The 20591-nt window shown below is 38.3% G+C and overlaps 1 protein-coding gene across 4 annotated transcripts in view; it reads left to right on the plus strand.

Annotated features, from left to right (window-relative positions):
• Tmx3 (Thioredoxin-related transmembrane protein 3) overlaps positions 1 to 17995 on the plus strand; it is a 527179-nt gene extending 509184 nt beyond the window's left edge. For all 4 annotated transcript variants that reach the window (XM_067136163.2, XM_067136162.2, XM_067136165.2 and 1 more), the window contains one exon: positions 16906 to 17995. In XM_067136163.2, the coding sequence (XP_066992264.1) occupies positions 16906 to 16931 (26 nt within the window). In that variant the 3' untranslated portion in view covers positions 16932 to 17995. The remainder of the gene's footprint in view (positions 1 to 16905) is intronic.
• The last annotated feature ends 2596 nt before the right edge of the window (positions 17996 to 20591 follow it).

Here is a 20591-nt window from a genome sequence, read left to right on the forward strand (position 1 = left end):
AGCCCAAGTAGGGTTTTAACCTTGGTTTTCAAAGAGCACAAGTGTACGTCTCCATACATTTTTGAGTTTGGGCCAGTAATTTAACCTGTTATTTTTCACAAAGGCCCAGTATAATGGGTACTAGACACCCCTGTATAAACTAAAAGGTAATTAATATGGTATTGTAAGTATTGTGCCTAGAGAGGCCTGAAGGTGTAATTTTATTGAGGAGAGACACTCTTTTCCGTCTTGTAGTAGTTAATGGTTGCCTTGAGTAGGCCGTAAGAGTTCGGGAGCACCGTCTCCATGGTAGAATTTTTAGAACATGTAAGCTCTTTTGTGGTAATGTAATAGATATTTGTGTACTATTGAGTGGTGCTTTGGGAAGGCCGTAAATTGTAACTGTTGGAGCAAAGTGCTCTTGAAAATTGTGTTTTAGGAGATATCTCTCCTTGTCTATCTAACTAAACGCACATTTGCGATGTTGGGACCTTGTAAATTATGAGCTTGAAGCTCAAGATTGTAAATTACCAATTCTTGGTTTCTCTGTTTTGTACCAAAATTGCTCTGTACCTGAAATATTGTTCTTTCACCAAGTGGAGTGTTTTGTTGAAATGTAATATCTGAAAGGAAATATGACCTTTATTTTAAAGTTTTAAATTAATCTTTGACTATCATAGATAGACCCATTCCCACCAGCACCTTCTTTCACCTCTGTGATCCACGAAAACACTGTAACAATTTGTAGGAAGATTTTTATCAAAAGGCTCTTGCTTTCAAGTTTGTTAGAGGTGCCAGCTGCTTCAATCCTACAATTATGACCAATTCATCTGTTAGGACCTGCAGGATAACTGCTGCATCAGAAGTTCTTGTTGTGACAAAACAATTATCGCCTATGGAAGCTGATACTGCAAAACAAGACTACTTAGATTTCTCATCAAAGGAAGAAGTAGTGAAGTGTCTCATGAAGTTTGATACCAAAACCGATCGATTGGACGAATTTCTTAGCACTGCCTATTTTAAACACATTGTTTCAAAAGAACTGATCCACTTCACACAAAAAGGGCTTGTTTTGTTTCAGCATCGCTACTGTAGAAAGAGGTTTTTCAATAAACAAACAATGCCTAGTAGAGAATATTCATGAAAGTAGCTTGATTGTACATCGTTTGGTGTATGATGCAGTATCTGCAGCTGGTGGAGTCAATGTTTCGATAAAGATGATCCCTGCAGCCAAAAATGCATCAACTTTGAGAAATGAAGCTTTAGAAAAGTATAAAAATAGTACAGATAACATCGCAGCCAAAAGAAGTATTGAGAAGAACGCACTAACACCCGACTGTATGGATTCAAAACGAGCGCCGAGTGCGCAGGCATCTTGGGGGACAGCATGCAAGCAAGCGCTGATACAGAGTGCCAGCCAAGGTCAAGTGACGTCGCACCGAATTCGATTCTATGGCATTTCATCACGAACGGAATGTTAAATCGTAATTTTGAGAACGTCATCTTATAGGCCTGGACAACAAATGCTACTACCCAAAATTTCATTAAAATCGGCAGAAGGATAGCCAAGATATGAATTTTTTTAGAAGCTCTTATTTCCAGTCTCGCCGTCCAACCTTGAACAATATAAGGGGGTTGCCAACGTCGAGGAGGTCAGAGTGTGTCAGTGTGTCACAGTACTTCGTCATGAAGCAGTCGTCTCGCTGATGTGATACAGTTCGTTACTCTGTCCGGCTAAGGACCGGGATTTGAAAGCACGTAATAAGAGTGTTGAAAGCCTTCTCTGTGGACTCTAACTTCGCGTGTAAGTGAAAGCTTATTCACTGATAATATCGGTCCGTCGAGCCGAGTAACATTATTTTGTTTTGTGAATTGTGTAATTGAAGAGACTGTGCAGTAATCTATACTAATATTATAAAGAGGAAAAATTTGTTTGTTTGTAACGAATAGGCTCAAATACTACTGAACCGATTTTAAAAATTACTTCACCTATAGAAAGCTACATTGCCAGTGAGTAACATGGGCTGTATTTTATTTTCGAAACAGTTCGAGGCGGGGAACATGGGGGGCAGGAGATATAAAAATAATAGGCTAATATATATGCAAAATATTGAATTTGTCATATAAGGATGAGACAAAGCTCAATTTAATCCTCTTGACATAAAGAATAAAACTCGGTAAGACCTATGGGCCTGAAAACCATGTTTTAAGGCCCTAAAACCAACCATTACGGATATATTGGCACCACACTACCCCTGCTCTAGGAATCGGATAAAGTAATGAACTGCCATAACCATGGTAACGTCAGCTCCAGGATTCTACAGCAGCGAAATTATCTACAATAAATCACAAAAACCTAACATGTTACAGACATGAAAATTGATATTTGGAATCCCTTTTAAAAATAAAAGAACACAAATAGTCGTTTTCAGGAAATCCACTTAGAGGGGGGGGGGGGGGTGAAAAGAAGTGAGGAAGGAGTTGAATTATTTATATGAGGACACATATATCTCAAAAAATGAGGATGTTACAGACTTTAAAATTGGTACTTGGAATCTTCTTTAAAAATGAACACGCTCTTTTTTGAAAATCCACTTAAGGTGGTGAAAAGAATAAAAAAGTGGGTGAATTTTTAAAATGAGTATCTTCTTCTTCTATCGCTTTACCCACACCTGTGGGGTTGCGGGTGCGAACTGTGTCGCACATGTGGATTTGACCCTGTTTTATGGTTAGATGCCCCTCCTGATGGCAACCGTATGTGTAGGGATGTAATCTATACTTCTATATTAATATTACAAAGAGAAAAAATTTGCATATTTGTTTGTAACGGATAGACTCAAAAACTACTGAACCAATTTTAAAAATTACTTCACCTATAGAAAGCTACATTGCCAGTGAGTAACATGGGCTGTATTTTATTTTCAAAACAATTCGAGGGGGGGGCGGGGGAGTATATTAAAATAATAGGCTAATATATGCAAAATCGAATTTGCCGTATAAGGACGAGACAAAGCTCATTTTAAGCCCCTTGACACTGAGAACAAAACTCGGTAAACCCTTCGGGCCCTAAAACCAACCGTAATGGAGATATTGGAACCACACTACCCCTGCTCTAGGAATCAGATAAAGAAACGAACAGCCATTACCATGGTAACGTCAGCTCCAGGATTCTACAGCAGCTAGATTATGCATGTACGTTTGGGCATAGCTGCCAACCAAAATTGATACACATATGACTTTCTATCTGGAAAAAATAAACTGTTGTGTAAGACGCTTATAGCACTCCTTTGGGAGTGAAGTATAAAAATAATAGCCCCGGAGATCTCCGCAGTACAGCGACCAGTGGTTGCCGGCGGGCCTCCGCTTTTACGTACTGGCTTAGGTTTCAGCATTTTCCGGAGTCTGTTACCTATAGTTTAAAGTATTTTCTATCAAATCATGGAGTAGTAGGATCACTGATGTTATTAGTGCCGATATTTAGGTCCACTTTTATGATCATTGTAACCATGAAAACAACCTATATACTGTACACAATTGTCATGACTTGAAAAAATTTCTCAACATTTATACTCAGATTCATTATATGATGTGCAACATGAGTGACAAGCCCTGAGAATTATAATTCTCAATAATTATAGTAGCTTATTTTACGCATCGCGTATTTCCTTGATCATTTGTAATGGTTACGAAATGTCAGATCATACAAATACATTCAATAATATTTATATTTGTGGTCCTATCTAGCGGAAGTATACTTATACTAAACCTGCAGCTTTGTGAAGGAAGCAGGTATACCTAGGTGGGAATGAAGGAAAAACATGGTAGCATAAGATCTTAGAGGTTGACGCTAATTACGAACTAATATTTAGAGGCCCCCATGAAGAAAAGATGATACACTATAATTCCTAACGTGACAAATAATTTCTGCGTACTTAAGTAAATACACCAGTGATATAAATATCTAATGAAGTCTCTCACACTGATAGTATGAGTAACTAAAGCCAGTTTCTGATAACCCGTACAAAGAACGGGTACTTCTGCTAGTCACTTGATATTTTGAAACTGTGCTTAAAGGACTTAGGGCATAAAGACTGTGCTTTAGTTATTTCCTCTACAAGAGACTGTGTTAGGATATTTTGTGAAATTGTGCCATAGTGAACGTACAGTTCTTTTCATGGACAGTGTTATTTGTATCATAAAGGACAGTGCCAACCTTTCTTTTAAAGACTGTGTCAATTCACTCCGTGAGAAAAACAGTGTCGACATTTTCTTTCATAAGACTGTGCCAACCTTCATTTTCAAAAGACTGTGTCAATCCATTTCACAGAACTGGGCTAACATTTACTTTCATAAAACTGTGCCGATATTTCCTTTCAAGGACTGTGTGAAATACGGTACCTTTATTTCTTTTCAAGGGACTATGTTAATTCCCCTTATAAAGGTCTGTGTCTACATTTATCGCCGAAAAGTTATATTAAATTACGTGTAAAAATGTGCCTCAGTGGAAAATTTATCTCTGAGAAACTACATGATTTTTTTTTTTTTTTTGTTAAGACTGAGTCGTAACAGAACTTGGTTCTTTTTCATGAGACTGTGTCATAAACTATTTCTTTTCTGTCTTCGCATAAACTTTAATTTATTTCTACGCGCCGTGTGTGTGTGCGTGCGCGCGCTAGAACATTGGATGTACTCATTACAAACAGTGCAGAGACTGTGTCTGAAGGACTTGATTTATTTTCCTTTGCACTGAGATTAAGTGAAATAGTAAACCATCGTATCTCAGAAAGTTCCAGATTATTTTCATTGCCTATCACTTCAAGTTCGATAGTGACTATTGCATGAACAGTATCAATCTTTCTCACAAAACTGTGATTTTGAATTCATCTCTTTTTACAAATGTGCGTCCAATACCATTTATAGTGGAACTTATTCGGCCAGTAAACAGTGTCTCGACATTATTTGCAGTGCAGTGCGGTAGGGAAGTGTTGTATCAGATTCTATTGACATTTTGTGCGAGAGTTTTACATTTCTCTGCTCCTTTCATTAGACTTAGTGGAATACAAAACTCAACAACTATTCCACGCTGCACTATCCTCAGACGACTGCCCCATGTTCGAGTCTCCTTCAACATCAAGGGCTAACAACCGCCGTGGGACGACACCGACAACGTGGGACGACGCCCTCTCCACATTTTCGAGGACATTCAAACCATTCATCTGTAAAAGGTGATATAATTTCCATGTATTTTTCTGAATAAACTGCAAGTTCCACTTTAAATATGAACCATACACGCCTTGGCGTTATCCATGCTCTCCACAAAACTGAAGTACAGGCATTCCTGTTTCAATATAGAGTAACATATTTTTTGTCCGGCCCCGCAGTGTATAAGGCAACGCGTCCACCTGTCACACGGCGGCCCCAGGTTCGATTCCCGGCGGGGTCAGGGGTTTTTAATTGTAAATGATTAATATACCTGGCCTGGGGACTGGGTGTTTGTGTCGTCCTTAACGTTCCTTTCCTCACATTGAGCACTCTATACTTCCACAATTCCACTTACACGCAGGTTCCTATCATATGGTGAAAGTAGTGGCGAAAAATCTATAGAGGTCAATGTCACGAACAAATATCATTAAAAAATATATATGTACTTTATGTCTTTTCTGTGATGCATATAAAAGTGATTGATTTAATATACAGGGTTATTCACCTAACATGTTACACGGAAATAACTTCTAAACCATTAAAAATATTGGCATTCTGTTTTCATATTCATAAATGGTACCCATGGTCTTGTAAAATAACGTGCTACTTAGTCTCATGGGGTGTTTAATAACCAAGATATTGATACTAACTCCATATTTTTAAATGGAACAGCACAAATTCATACAGCTGGCCTAAAAGTTCAGCTGCGTACAAGTACAAATATGTTAGAATTTTCAAAATCAGACAAGTACTTTTTGAGATATAAATAACAACAGCATGTGCACTTTTGCATGCCGCATCAGACGGCGTGAAGTCGGGCAAAGACATATTGACGCACAAGCAGTTTCTTGGGAGTGAGTTCAGCCACAGAACGGATACCAGGCATGTACTGTAAACATAATTTGATGTACCGTAACATACCCTGGGTGTGCAACGTTATTGTATGACTGGCAAACACACAACGGGGAAGGGAGATTAAAGTTATTTTGTTTTGTTTTGTTTTGACATCAATGTGTAATAGGTTGCGCTCAGTTTAGCGTCTTTTCCCACAGATGGGAATGGGAAGGATTTGGAAAGGACGTCGGCCGTGGCCTATCCCAAAGGTACCTATCCGGCATTTGCCTGGTGTTGAACATGGGACACCATAAATATCACTTTCACTTTGGGCGAGGCAGGACTCGAACCTGCGCTCTCCAGAATGCACGCTACTATAGTCACGCTTGAGCTCCGCGGAGATTAATGCGTGTAAAATAAATAAATAATAGTGTTGCTGCCATCTCACCACGATCAGGTCTGAACATCCCACATAATAAGTCGAGCTTTTTGTCTCCTAATGTCTAACCCATCCCAACCCAAATAATCCACCATTGGTAACACTGCTCCTTCGCCTGAAATAACCCAGCACAAAACAGGGTGCGCTTTGTGCTACACACACACCCAAGCAAATGGGGCTACATGCCCGCGCTGTCAAAGCCCCGGAAATGAAATAACAACAAACAGCCACTCTTCTCCGTAGCCTGTCGAGTTTCCTAATCACGTGTAGCGGCTAGCATTCGTAGCTGTCGCCGCGGTGGTCCGGGTTCAATTCCCGGCTCTGACAAGCAATTGGAAGGCTGGAACGGGGTACACTCAACCTCGTGAGGCAAAACGGGGAAGAGGTGGGTTCGGTACTCATCTCAGCTATCCTGGAAGTGTTTCCGTGGTTTCCCACCGCTACTCCAGGCAAATGTCGGGATGGTTCCTTACTTACGACAATGACCGCCTATGTCCCAGTTCCTCACCTGAATTACAAATGCAGTACACTACTACAGACACCACAAAAACACCGGTTATCAGACACATTCTAACAGACATACGTACACACACATACACCCAAGCACATGGGGCTACACGACCACGATGTCCAAGCCCAGGAAATGAAATTACAACTACTATTCTCTGTACACCTTCAAGTGTCTTAATCACGTACGTCTGGGGAGGAACCCGAACATTAACCCTTTCATTCCCAGTGTTGTTCCTAGACAACATCTTATTTAAAGCTGTTATATACAGTATTATGTTTACCAATCCTTGAAATCCCCTTGTTGTAGAGGGACAACAAGCTTCTAGTATGGTATTTTGCCACTTGGTGGTGCATGAGTCTACATCAGATGTATTAATTACTTTGACTTGGATGTCAGGTTAACTTGCTGTCTAGGGATGGCTGTTTGTGTGGTGTATTTATAATCTTTTTATTGTTATTTCAGCAGTGAATTGTTATTTCTTTGTTTCTTTGGTGAAGGTTATGCCTGGATTATTGCTGTGACAAAGTAATTATCAACTAAATAGCTTATGAATTGATAATACACCTCAATAAACATGTGTGTTGTCCATGAACAACATTGGGACTACAAGGTTAGTAAGTGTCAAGATCTAAATAATACTATATTTTGCTGTTTAAATTAATAAAATGAGTGATAAGCGGAGATTCAATTCTCACAAGTATTCCATTTACTTTATTTCAGGTGGTACTATTACTGGACTACTAGATGGGTTTCAATTATAGGCTAAAACTACAAAAGCTTGTGTATATTTATAACTTTCGGTAAGCTAGAGAGTGTTTTACAATGGAACATTTGGATTTTTTTGCAAATATGACTATTGAGGAAATTCATGAACTCGTTGAGGGTGTAAATGGTAATTTATCAGAAATTAGTGATTTCTCAGATGATGTTGATGATGATGAGCTCTTCCGTATATGTGATAAAGTGTGTGGTACTGACAAAGCTCAGAATGTTGATACCATTAGTGAAGTTCATTCACAGCAGACTCTGACATTTAACCCTGAAATAACTACCTGCAGTGTATCTGATGTGAATTCGTCTTCACCAGGGACTACTATAACTTCAAATTTATCCAGTGGTGCTTCATCTTCTACGACAATAAGTGCAGAACTAACAAACAGTGTCTCCAACAAAACAGTTAAACGTAAAGATGAGTGGAGATTCAAAAAAAGTAGATTTTGAACCTCCAAACACCACATGGGGCAATTACTTACCCCAACCTTCAACAAATTTGGAAACTCCTCTAAAGTATTTTAAAACCCTTATTACAAATGACATTATAAAAGAAATCTATATTCAAAGCAACTTGCATGCTCATCAAAAAGATGGAGAGGTACTCAACTGTACTGAGGTTGAAATTGAGCAGCTTCTGGGGAATTTGCTCCATACGGGAATTGTAAAAAAGGCAGCTACCAAAATGTACTGGTCTTCATTGTGTAGATACTCTACTGTCGCAGATATAATGAGTCGAAATAGGTTTCAAAAAGTTATGAAATATTTTCATATATGGATAACACTAATCAAAAACCAAGCACTCACCCAGAACACGATAAATTATTTAAAATAAGGCCATTGCTTGACACTCTTCTTCAAGGTATGAATGCAATTCCAGTCGAAGAATACAATTCTGTCGACGAACAGATTGTGCCATTCAAAGGTCGCAGCTACTTGAAACAATATATCCGAAAGAAACCCCACAAATGGGGATTCAACATTTTCATGCGAGCAGGTTCATCTGGAATTATGTATGATTTTCGTCCTGATGTGGCCAAAGGTACCTGTGATGATTTCGGACTTGGTTTTTCTGGAGACATCGTAATGGCACTTTGTCAAGATTTACACGAAGGAAAAAACTTCAAAGTTTTCTTTGATAACTGGTTCTCATCCCTGCAACTGGAAGTAGCACTAAAAGCTAGTGGGTATACTCTGCGTTGGCACAATTATACAGGGAAAATGTCCTTTGGCAAATGAGCAAGATCTGAAGTCGATGTGAAAAGGAAAGGGAGACCCAGCAATAGTGAGAAGAGTCCAAAGAAGAGGAAGGTGCAAGTATCAACAAATCCAATTGCTGATGTCAGATATGACAATATTGGCCATTGGCCAGAATATGATGTGAAGCACGGCCGGTGCAAACTTTGTCCACAGGGCTTTGCACATATCATGTGCACAAAATGTAGTGTTCATTTGTGCTTGACAGCAAAAAAGAATTGCTTCAGTGACTATCACAAGAAGTAGTCATTGCATCTAGAAGAAACACTGGTGTTTTTATTTCGGTTGTAATTGTTTCATAATGTTTGTATTTTATTTTCCTTAATTATTATCATTTTTGTAGTTAGTAGGATTAAGAGTGAAAATTTCACCAAATAATGTGTTACTTATTTCAGATTTTTAATAGTTTTCATCTGCTGTGTTCGTGTTATATTTCCCATTTCATTTGACCGTCGAGTCCCATTGTTGTTCCTGAACAACATGATGTAAAAAATAAATTATTTGATAAAAAATATTAAACAACAAATGTTTGTGTTTAGTGCATTGTATTAATATAGAAAATACTGAATAAAAATTTACCACAGCTGAATTCATAATGTGGGAATGAAAGGGTTAAGATGCATTACTGGAAGTGCGACTGTATAAGCATTACTGTTCTGGAGTAGACTTCATGTTTGAAAATGTGGATGTTGTCATGCAATCACAGTGTGAATGATGCACGTCCTGCAAACAAATGGATACAGTAAGGTAAGTAGCTGCTATTAGAGGGTGTAGAAGGGGAAGGTCTTGTTCGCCCTGTGTTTCACGGGCCTCATGTTATGTACAGTACAGTTTTAGAGTACATCTGGAGTACTTACGCAATGCCCTACACAAACCAAGAGAAACTGGACATGCTTCTCCTGTATGGAGAGTGTAAAAGAAGTTCCAGGAGAGCTTCGCAACTGTATGCTGAAAGGTATCCCGCCCTCGATCGTCCATTAAATATGACAATACGACGCCTTTGCCGCAAGTTGTTGCAGAACGGACACGGGAATAATAACGTGAAGAGAAACAGGAGCACACCAGCGACAGGGGAAGAGAAGTTAGATGTTCCGGCGGCCATCGCTCACAATCCACATACTACCACACACGCATTTGCACGTGATGCCGGGATAAGCCAGGCAAGTGTCATTCACATTTTACAGCAACACAAATTTCATCCCTATCACGTATCTTTGCTCAACAACTTGATGAGCGAAATTATGGATGTGTGGATTTCTGCCGTGCTGTTCTCTTGCGAGTACAGGATGACAGGAACTTCCTGCAGAGACTTCTCTTCACTGATGAAGCGACCTTCAGCAACCATGGACCTATCAATCTACGGATTATGCACTATTGGTCTCGGGAGAACTCACACTGGCCCAGGCAGGTGGATCATCAGCGGCAATGGAGTGTCAATGTGTGTTGCGGGATAATCAGCGACCATGTAGTAGGGCCATATTTTCTTGAAGGTACTTTAACGGGGGAACAGATATGCCGAATTTCTGTCGGAAGTGTTACCAGTTTTCCTGGAAAACGTACCCCTTAACATACGACAGAATATGTAGTTCCACCACGACGGGTCTCCTGCCCACTATTCGCTTGTGGCCCGGCAAGTCTTCAACGAGATATTACCCAGTCGATGGATTGAACGTGGAGGCGCCATCAGGTGATTTGACACCGCTGAACTTTTTCCTCTGGGATACATGCAAGGACATAGTCTACGCGCAAGCTCCAACAACACCACAGGATCTCAAGCGACGTATCATCGCAGCATGTGCTGCAATATTGAGGGAAACTCTTCGGTCTATGACATCATCCCTCACGATATTAGTGCAAATGTGCATTGCCGTTAGTGGTCAATATTTTGAGCAGAAAATTAAATGGACACGTCCGACCCCGCTGTGTACCCGGCGGCCCCAGGTTCAATTCCTGGCCAGGTCAGGGGTTTTTAATTTTAAATGATTAATATCCCTGGTCTGGGGACTGGGTATTTGTGTCGTCCATAATGTTCCTTTCCTCACATTCAACAGTTTACACTTCCGCAATTTCCAAGTACACGCAGGTTCCTTACATATGGTGCAAATAGGGCCTAAAGATCTTTCTAGGTCGACGCCCCGAACAAATAGCATTTTTTTAAAAAATAGACACATTGTGTATGCGGATCACTGAGACACATGTTTTCAAACATCACCTACCTCGTATCTTTATTGTGATAATTCAGCCTCCAGTCATGAACGAATTGGCCACGAGTGGCTTTGCCACATAAAGTACTGAACTCGTTGCCAACACAGTCTCTACATACAAAATGTCCGCCTCACAACAATTACACTGACGAGACGTTATGTTCCCGTGCCTACGCCCTTAGGATCATTTCCAATGAAGTCTACCTCGGACATTATTCATTTGCTTTTCTAGAAGGAGCTTTTCCAGTGTTTTGTGTTATGTTTATTTCTCAACTCATACAGTAGTATGAGTGTATATGTCTTGTGACTTATTATCTGGAACAAGTTTTTATTTAGAATAAGCCTGGTACAGAAGTTATTCATAAACGGTTTACTTCCACAGTGTATGTTATGTGATACTCTTTCTTTGGCTGGTTTATTAGATGTAAGTTTTAACGAAGTGATCCAAACAGCCAAAAACCAGTGATAATTATAGCTTTCATTATGTTCCTTTCAAGGCAAAGTACGTATCTTATTCCTTTTAAACACATCAGCCCTCTCTGTCCTGACATGAGTTTGCCTGTCATACACACTTTGCAAGCGAGATATTACCCGGTGATTACACGTGTGATGACGTGTACAAGATGCTTACATGTCTGGTATCCATTCTGTGGCTGAACTCACTCCCAGGAAACTGCTTGCGCGTCAATATGTCCTTGCCCGACTTCACACCGCCTGATACGGCATGCAAAACCGCACATGCTGTTCTTATTTATATCTCAAAAAGTACTTGTCCAATTTTGAAATTGCTTACCTATTTGTACTTGTACGCAGTTGAACTTTTAGGCCAGCTATATGAATTTATGCCGTTCCATTTAAAAATATGGAGTTAGTATCAATATCTCGGTATTTTACAAGACCCTGGGTACCAGAACAGAATGCCGATATCTTTAATGGTTTAGAAGTTATTTCTGTGTAACAGGTTAGGTGAATAACCCTGTATATGTCTTTCTTGTAACTTATTATCTGGAACAAGTTTTTATTTAGAATAAGCCTGGTACAGAAGCTATTCATAAACGGTTTACTTCCACAGTGTATGTTATGTGATACTCTTTCTTTGGCTGGTTTATTAGATGTAAGTTTTAACGAAGTGATCCAAACAGCCAAAAGTGCATTGTTACTTACAAGTAATGATGTTAGATCAGACTTTTTAAGCATGCGCGTGTGTGTGTGTGTGTGAAATACAGCATTGTAAATTGAAAACGAACTGTTATATAGTATGAAGCTGTAAATTCAATGGCTTTTTTATTTTTATATAAAGCTGGCAATTTGTAAACTTTTTGCCTTGTAATTGTTTTAATAGTCTTACAAACAATTTTGTATTCATTGGGATTGTAATTTTTTTCCAAAGCAAGAGTTGTATAAATTTTCTAATTAAAGAGATTAAAAAGGAATGGGTGGAGTGGAGGGCTGTGAGGGGAGTAGGAAGGCCCTACAAAATATGTTAAAAGTTGTTTGTAATGCAGTAACGGGTTTTAGGGTGTTCTGTGATGCAGCAAGGATTGGCATTACTGAATTACAGGGTGGCAGTTAATTCAAAATCTTGTAATTAGAAGTCAATTTTTGCATCTTACAACTTCGAATTAACCAGGTTTTACTCTATCGCAAAACTAACAAACGAGTTCGCAGGTGTGTCTGTTCCAAGTGATAACACGTGGTTATACAATCTCTGCATCATGATTCACTCAAAGGAGCAGAGAAAGGAAGACATATTTTTCTATACTTGCCTAGAAACAATCCTCAAGAGGTTGCAACCAAGTTGCTTCGGCTTTATTGGACTTTCATTATAACCTAGAAAAGAAACTGCACAAAGATGGCCCTATCACAATACATTATTCTGAGACTCTTGTAGCAGCCAAAACAAAAGCAGTGTCATCCTGGCCACACTTACTTCTTTCTTGGAAAAAAGCACATTATTCAATAATATTCTCCATTTCTTCCCTATACGGGGACACAGCTACATGGCCCCAGACAGTGTGTTCAGTAGAATTGAGAAATCTTACAGAAGACGGGAAAACATACTGTCTCCCAAACAATACTATGATATCTTAGAGAAGCATAGCACCCTTAAAATTCTGAGCAGGGACTGGGAAATCAAAGATCTAAAAGAGAGTTCACAGAAGGTACTACGAACTAGGTTGCCATTTAAAAATGAATAGTCAACGTGTTATCACATATAATAAGAGACATAAGAGAGTCTCCGTATCAGTACAGGATACCTACTTTGCATACCCAGTGAAAGTTCTAAAAATGAAATCCAGCCATGAATCATTGCTAAAATCCTCTGTTTTACCAAAGAAAAAAATGTTGAGCAAAGAAAAGAAGGAGATGTTCAAGCTCTGTTGAAATTTTTTGAAATACCGGATGATGCTGTGGATTTCTACAGGGTTATGTTAGAAGACAAGTAACAACCTTCTGATGGCTATGTGTTTTGATGAGTTCTTAAATATTAATTGAGTAGACTTCATTTTGTTTTGTTTAAATTTAACCTGTGTGATATTAATATGTTCATTCTTCTTCTTATTCTTCTTTTATGACCACATAGGATCACTTTAGTCAGTCCGCCGTTCAGGTCTCTTTGAAGGGATTGTTCGGGCTATGCGGTCCTCCCAGTACTTCTTCAGACGCTCTGATCTTCATGCCCTTTCCTCAGTTGAAAATGTGCGTGTTGTTGGTTTGTTTTGTGTAAGGGTAAAGTGGAGGTTTGTATTCTTGAGTTTTGTATTCAATTTTATCTTATTTGTGGTGTCTTCTGTTGTAAGGCCTATTTCCTTCAGATCCTCTCTTACTTCTCTGATCCATTTACATCCTGTTGTGGTATTTTTTGAGACGAGATTGTGTTGTACTAGTTGTTTCAGAAGTCTCGAATCCTGGATCCTCATGATATGTCCAAAGAATCCCGGTCTCCTCTTACGCATAGTATCTGTAATGGGTTCTAGCTCTTTGTACACGACTTTGTTAAGTATTAACTGCCACTGTCCATCTTTCTGGTATTTTTTGTTGATGCACGTTTTTCCAATCCTCCTTTCAATTTTCTGAAGTCTGTCAGTCTTGGATTGTTTATTCAGGTGAAAGAGTGTTTCTGCTGCATATGTAGCTTCCGGTCTTATAACTGTGTTGTAGTGTTTTATTTTTGTATTTATTGATAGTTCTTTTTGTAGGTAACCCATGTTAACTTTTGTGCTTTAGCTAATCTATTTGTTCTTATTTGGATTGAGATTTTTTCATTTAAGTTATGTGTTATTACTTCTCCAAGATATTTAAATTGAGTTACTATTTTGATTTTATTACCATTTATGGCGACTTCTTTTAGCTGTGTTGGTTTTTGCGGCATAATTTCTGTTTTTTCAAATGATATTTTGAGGCCAATTTTATTTGCAATGTTTTGAAGTTCTGATATATGGGTTTTTGCTTCTTTCATGTCCACTGCTAGTAATGCTAAATCGTCAGCAAAACCCAGGCAGTTTGTTTTGATTTTTTGACCAATCTTTATTTTGGGGGGGGGACATTTCCTAAAACATTCCCTCATTACCATTCGTAGAGCACAGTTAAATAATAGTGGTGAGAGCCCATCTCCCTGCTGTAGCCCAGTTTTAATTTCAAATGTCTCTGATGTTTCACCCCTAAACTTCACTTCTGATCTGGTGTTGGTGAGAGTCAATTTTATCATGTTTATTAATTTGGGGTGTAGTCCAAGGTGTCTTAAAATTTTAAACAGAGATTCTCTATGGATGCAATCATAAGCTTTCTTGAAATCTACAAATGTCATCACCATATCTCTGTTTCTTCTCCTGTTATAGTCCATTATCAACTTAAGACTCATGATCTGATCAAGACAGCTCCTCCAGGGTCTGAAACCTCCTTGATATTCTCCTAGTTCTTTCTCAAGTTGTAAACTTATCCTATCAAGGATGATTATTGAAAATATTTTGTATGTTATGTCTAGGAGCGAGATTCCCCTGGAGTTATTACGGTCGGTTTTATCTCCTTTTTTGTGCAATTTATGTTCATTCATTGCAATAGGATTGATAATATAGGTTAATACCTTATTTTGTTTTATGTTACATTGCTTGATGCTAAGTATATTAGAATCTAATAATATTATGTAATCTTACAATACCAAGTAGCCTATATTACAAAATGTATGACAATGGAGCTCAAAAATCAATAAATATTCAAAAAAATATTATTCACAAAGTATGTTGGGTATTCAGCCCGAAGGCTGGTTTTATCCTCTACTGCTCTGCCAACAGCTATCATAAACAGCCTAGGCATCACTGAAGAGGCATACTAGAGAAATGAAGAGTGAGGTAGTTTCCCGTTGCTTTCCTCACCGAGCCAGAAGTTGCTATTACATATCAGTCTGCCAAGCCCACTGAAATGCATGCACCAACTGACCCTATGAGCAATATTTTCACACCTTTCTTAACAGGGACTGACTCCATAAAGAATGGTATTACTAGCATCGCTCGTACCTCAGTCACTTTCATATTGTCAAAGCCAAGGATGAGACTGAGACAGGGCAATGAAAGTAACAAATTTATTCTAGCCCATACCAGAAGACATAGTGCACTGTAAACACTACATCTCGCCAGCAAAGGCATATTCACAAAGTAACAAAAATAAAAATTAGTAAATAATTCTATAAACAAAAGTACATCATTCAGTTAGAGTATTAATGTGAAGTTCCATTTTATCAGAATATTCGCATATATCGGCTTTTGAAAAAACTTGAGAAAATTATCTTCTGATCTTACCTCATCCACCTTAAGTTTCAACAAGTTCTATTCAGGTACCTCTTTTGGAACCAATATCGATGAAAATTTGAAATGTTTCATGCGTATGCTTCTAAGTGAAGAAAAAAAACACATTTCCTGAAATAATATGTTTGTTGCAAATGTTGAGTTTTGAAAAAACACTCCTCAATTCATAAAGCATCTGAAGCATGGTGAGGAGGAGGAATATTTCTCGTCAGTTCAAACGTACTTTACTGATAGATTAGTTTGTGTTATTCTTGGTATTTTAACAATCCCTCATAGTAACGCTGAATGTGAGAAGATATTTAGTCAGGTGACTAAAACACGAACACAGTTCAAGTCATTATTGGTTATGAAAACTTGGAGAGGTTGTTGACAGTAAAATCAAGGCTACAGGGCAACTGCTTTCAACAAACCTTTGATAGAGGTTTTCTCAGACAGGCAAAATCTGCCACTGCTGCTTCTTTAAATCAACCAACATTTTCTACTGATGGGTGAAGTTTCTGTAAATCAGTAAGATGGGAGGAAGGTAGGCCTACCATACCATACTGGTTGTATATAAGTATTTAGGTATTGCTGTATATGAATACACATGAGAGTAAAATATTTGTGGATTTTGGTTCCACTCAGATTCCTTGCAAATATGTGTTAATTTAAATGTGGACTTGACAACACGATGCATTGATCTTGCTAGGATAATGTATGTATTGCGCAAGACATGTAGAATAAGCAGTTTTGACCATTGTATCTCCTGATTTCTCCTGAGTTTTCCTCATTTTCATATCAAAATCTACTGATTTTTGGTTTTGTAAAGTTGGCAGCTTTTAGACAGTTAAAGAAGTGTATGAATATTATTTTTGGTAATTAGCATACCCATTATTACTCTGATATATTGCACATTTTCTCTTTCAGATGCTACCCATGAAAAGAAGGAGTAAGTTGTGCCACATGTGCAGGCCTGAATAGGAGGGATGAAGTGATCTCAACTCATATTTATGTAATTTTTCTGTTTCCATGTTTAATGTGTATTATATTTGTTGTGTTCTGCATCAGGAATGGAACATTCTGTTGGTTTCTCCTTGAGGGAGGTCTTGTACATGAAGCCCTCAGTTCTGGAACAGAGCAAAACAAATCTGTAACAAAAGTGTGCCGTATTGCTGAATGAGTGTCATGTTGCCCAATTGTGTCCAGAAGCTGTATATATTCTAAGGTTTACATGACATTTTATGGCAAACATGCTACACTTAGTTTTATTTATTCTTGAAACCTAGTCATGTATATTTGTATTATATGAATGTTGATTAAGAATTAATAGATTATGTGGAAAATGGATTGAGATATTATACTTGATATGAATTTGCACTTTTGGCATTATTAGAGAGTTGTGTGAGAATTATGTAATTCCTGTCAAAACTGGCCTTGTATTGTCTCCTATGAAACTGATTCCAGTACAAGAAGGAAATATATCGACGGCGTATTAATCCCACTGGTCACGCCTCCCAGTCACACGCGTTCATTGTCTTCATTTTCCTCTGCTGGCATAATACTGTGTGAGTGTGTAAATACAGTGAGGTTCAATGCTACGAACATTGTTCTGATGGACTGTGTATCCATGTGTGGCTGGAAGGCATAACCAGTGAGATTCGAGGTATTGCTCGTGCACTGTCGATATACAGAAGTTATGGATATTCTAACTTGTGTTTGTAAACTTTCCTTACTGGTCAGATTGGCACTGCTCATTTCCTTAGTATGCCTAGGAACTGAGTTGAACAGTTGCTGAAATATGCTTACATAAGCTCATCACTACTGCATACAGTCCGCTGTGCTAACAGAATAACTTCAGTTTTTTAATGTTGTTCATGGAGCTACATTCAATATCTGTATGTTGCTTCTTTGTTTATCTCTTTACTGCTTAAGATTCTGAGATTGAGGAAGTTATATTTTTAAGAGAGTCTGTCAGATTTTATGAGACTTAAATTTCAGAGAAATAAAACTATGAAGTTTTCCATACTCTTCCATGTCTTCTAATTAACCTTTTCAGTGCTGGATTCTCGGTTGATCAGGTGTACCTCTTGCCCTCAATTGTGCCTTAGCTTCACCCACAATATTCATTTTTTTATTGTTCACATAAAGTTCAAAATACTCTAATTCTGGAGATTCAGCAGTCAAATTAGTATCGGAAAAATCTAGGTTTGGCTGCTGGAAATATGTACCATTGGCTCAAATTCGCCGTCACACAATAACTTTACCACTCCTCTCCCTATTCCATGGCACTTCATAATCACTATCACTTCCACCACTATTGATATCAGTATCCAAACAGGGCACATACTACAACAACATGTGTAAGCTAAGTTTACATCCACGGCTGTCTGTACATAAACTTAGTGAAAATGTAGCCAGAGGTTAACTGCAGGATACAAGTACCGTATTTACGCGAAAATCCCCACACGTTAATTTTGAGATGAATCCTTTTGAAAAAATGGAATGAACTACAATCCCTTTCATCGAAAGAGTAACGTAGGCATAATCAAATATTTCATATCACTCCTCGAGTCTCATGTGGTCTTTACGCTAATATGAACATGACAGATTAAGCTACTTTGCCTGAACATATTTTGATATGATAAAAAATATATCAAAATATATAAATAAAGATAAATAAAATATATTCGCTGTAGATCAGAAGATTCTTTGTCTCTTGTGTCAGTAGAATAATCTCCTAAATTACAAATTTATCACACTCCATGTCTAAAACACTTCTCTCACACGGTTTCTATTTACTCACATTGTAACATGACTAGTGGTGGATAATTCTTTTCGTGCAATGTAAACACTTGGAACAGACACACCTGCAAACTCATTTGTTAGTTTTGCGATAGAGTAAAACCTTGTTAGTTCGAAGTTGTAAGGGTGCAAATGTGACTTCAAATCATGTGATTTTGAATTAACTGCCACCTCGAAATTCAGAAATGCCAATCCTTGCTGCATCACAGAATACCCCAAGACCCGTTACTGCGTGCAATGAACATTGATCCACAGTTTAAACTTTTCAGATGCAATGGAAAAATCTATTTCCAAAATGTATCCAACAAGGCGCATTTACCTTCTAAGACCCATTAATGCATGCAATCACCTTGATTCACAGTTTAAACCTTTCAAATGCCATGAAAAAAATACCTTTTCCAAAATGTATCCAAGGTGCATTTACATTATTCAAATAAAGCACTTGGATAAATCACTGGCATACATAACCTCATGCAACGAAAGAAAAAAACACGATTCAAAGACGAGAACAAATTATTCTGGCTCGCCTGTGCAAGGGCCTTATTTTTTGGATTACTGTAGGCCTACTGTTTGCATTGTTAGATGCCTTGTGCTTGCATGGAAAAATCGTGTTATCGAACTTTCCTATGACGAGGGCAAGAATTTTTCACTTCCGTCTGCATTACAACACAGTACAGTGATCCCATCTCCTTTAAAACCATAAGTCCATTTGATCTCTGCATTAACAAGAAAAAGAAGGAAAGATTCAGTTTCATCGACATTGACGATATTGTTTGGTGCAGAGGAATTGATTATAATTATGAGCCACGGTTTTTCACCAACTGTTTGCATCGCCATTGTTTGTGGATTCAGCTTCTTCGCATGCTGCATGCTGCCTGCTACATGATATTGTGGCATTCCTTAAAATGCTGAATACAAACGAATTAAGATTTCACTCAAACATAGTAACTATGAAACACACTGTAGACACACCAAAGCGAGTGAAAGTTCATAGAGCTAACCCTGCACGTTCTGGAAGGCGCGTTCTATTGTACCACTGAGAATATTCAAATTTATTTTACTCTGGAAAATACTTTTTTTTTTATTTAATGTAAAGGCAGATTTGAATTAAAAGTCTTAATTGTTTTCTGTTTAAACATGGTATATTGGGGCAGTTTTCTTCCATCTACGGTTACACAAAGCATACCTGTACACCCAACATCGTACTAAGTGAACCAGGAGCATGTTGCCAACTTTGACGCAAATAAAACCCGAAACCCAATTTTACAAGTTCCTTTGCATCGTACCGACACAAATAGGTCTTATGGCAACGTTGGGGCAGGAAGGGGCTAAGAGGGGGAAGGAAGCAGTCGTGCCCTTAATTAAGGTACAGGACTGTCCACAGTGGGGTTCGAACCCACTACCTCCCGAATAATGGATACTGGCCGCACTTAATCGACTGCAGCTATTGAGCTTGGTGAAACTCAGTTTCGTGCCTGAAATGTTTTAAAATAATATGCAGGGATTATTTGCATATATACGGTATGTTTCAAGTAAATCAAGTTTATTTCTTAGCAGCAACAAGAGCAAAAAGGTATTTTCTTTTGGTCCTTCTGTTGTGTTGCCTGCAGAAGTGTAAGGTAAGGAGCAAACTGTTTACCAAGCATTGCTCCACTGGTCGACTTTATGATGAATGCGCAAAGTAGTTGCAGGTGGAACTGGTACGATTCTTCAATGGGCGTCTCCACTTTCCCCACTGTGCCTGACCTACTCGTCTCAATACCACCATAAACTGAAGAACAACTGCAAATAGCATACACATTTACTTTTAC

The sequence above is a fragment of the Anabrus simplex genome, chromosome 1 (genome assembly GCF_040414725.1).
Source record: "Anabrus simplex isolate iqAnaSimp1 chromosome 1, ASM4041472v1, whole genome shotgun sequence".
NCBI lineage: Eukaryota > Metazoa > Arthropoda > Insecta > Orthoptera > Tettigoniidae > Anabrus > Anabrus simplex.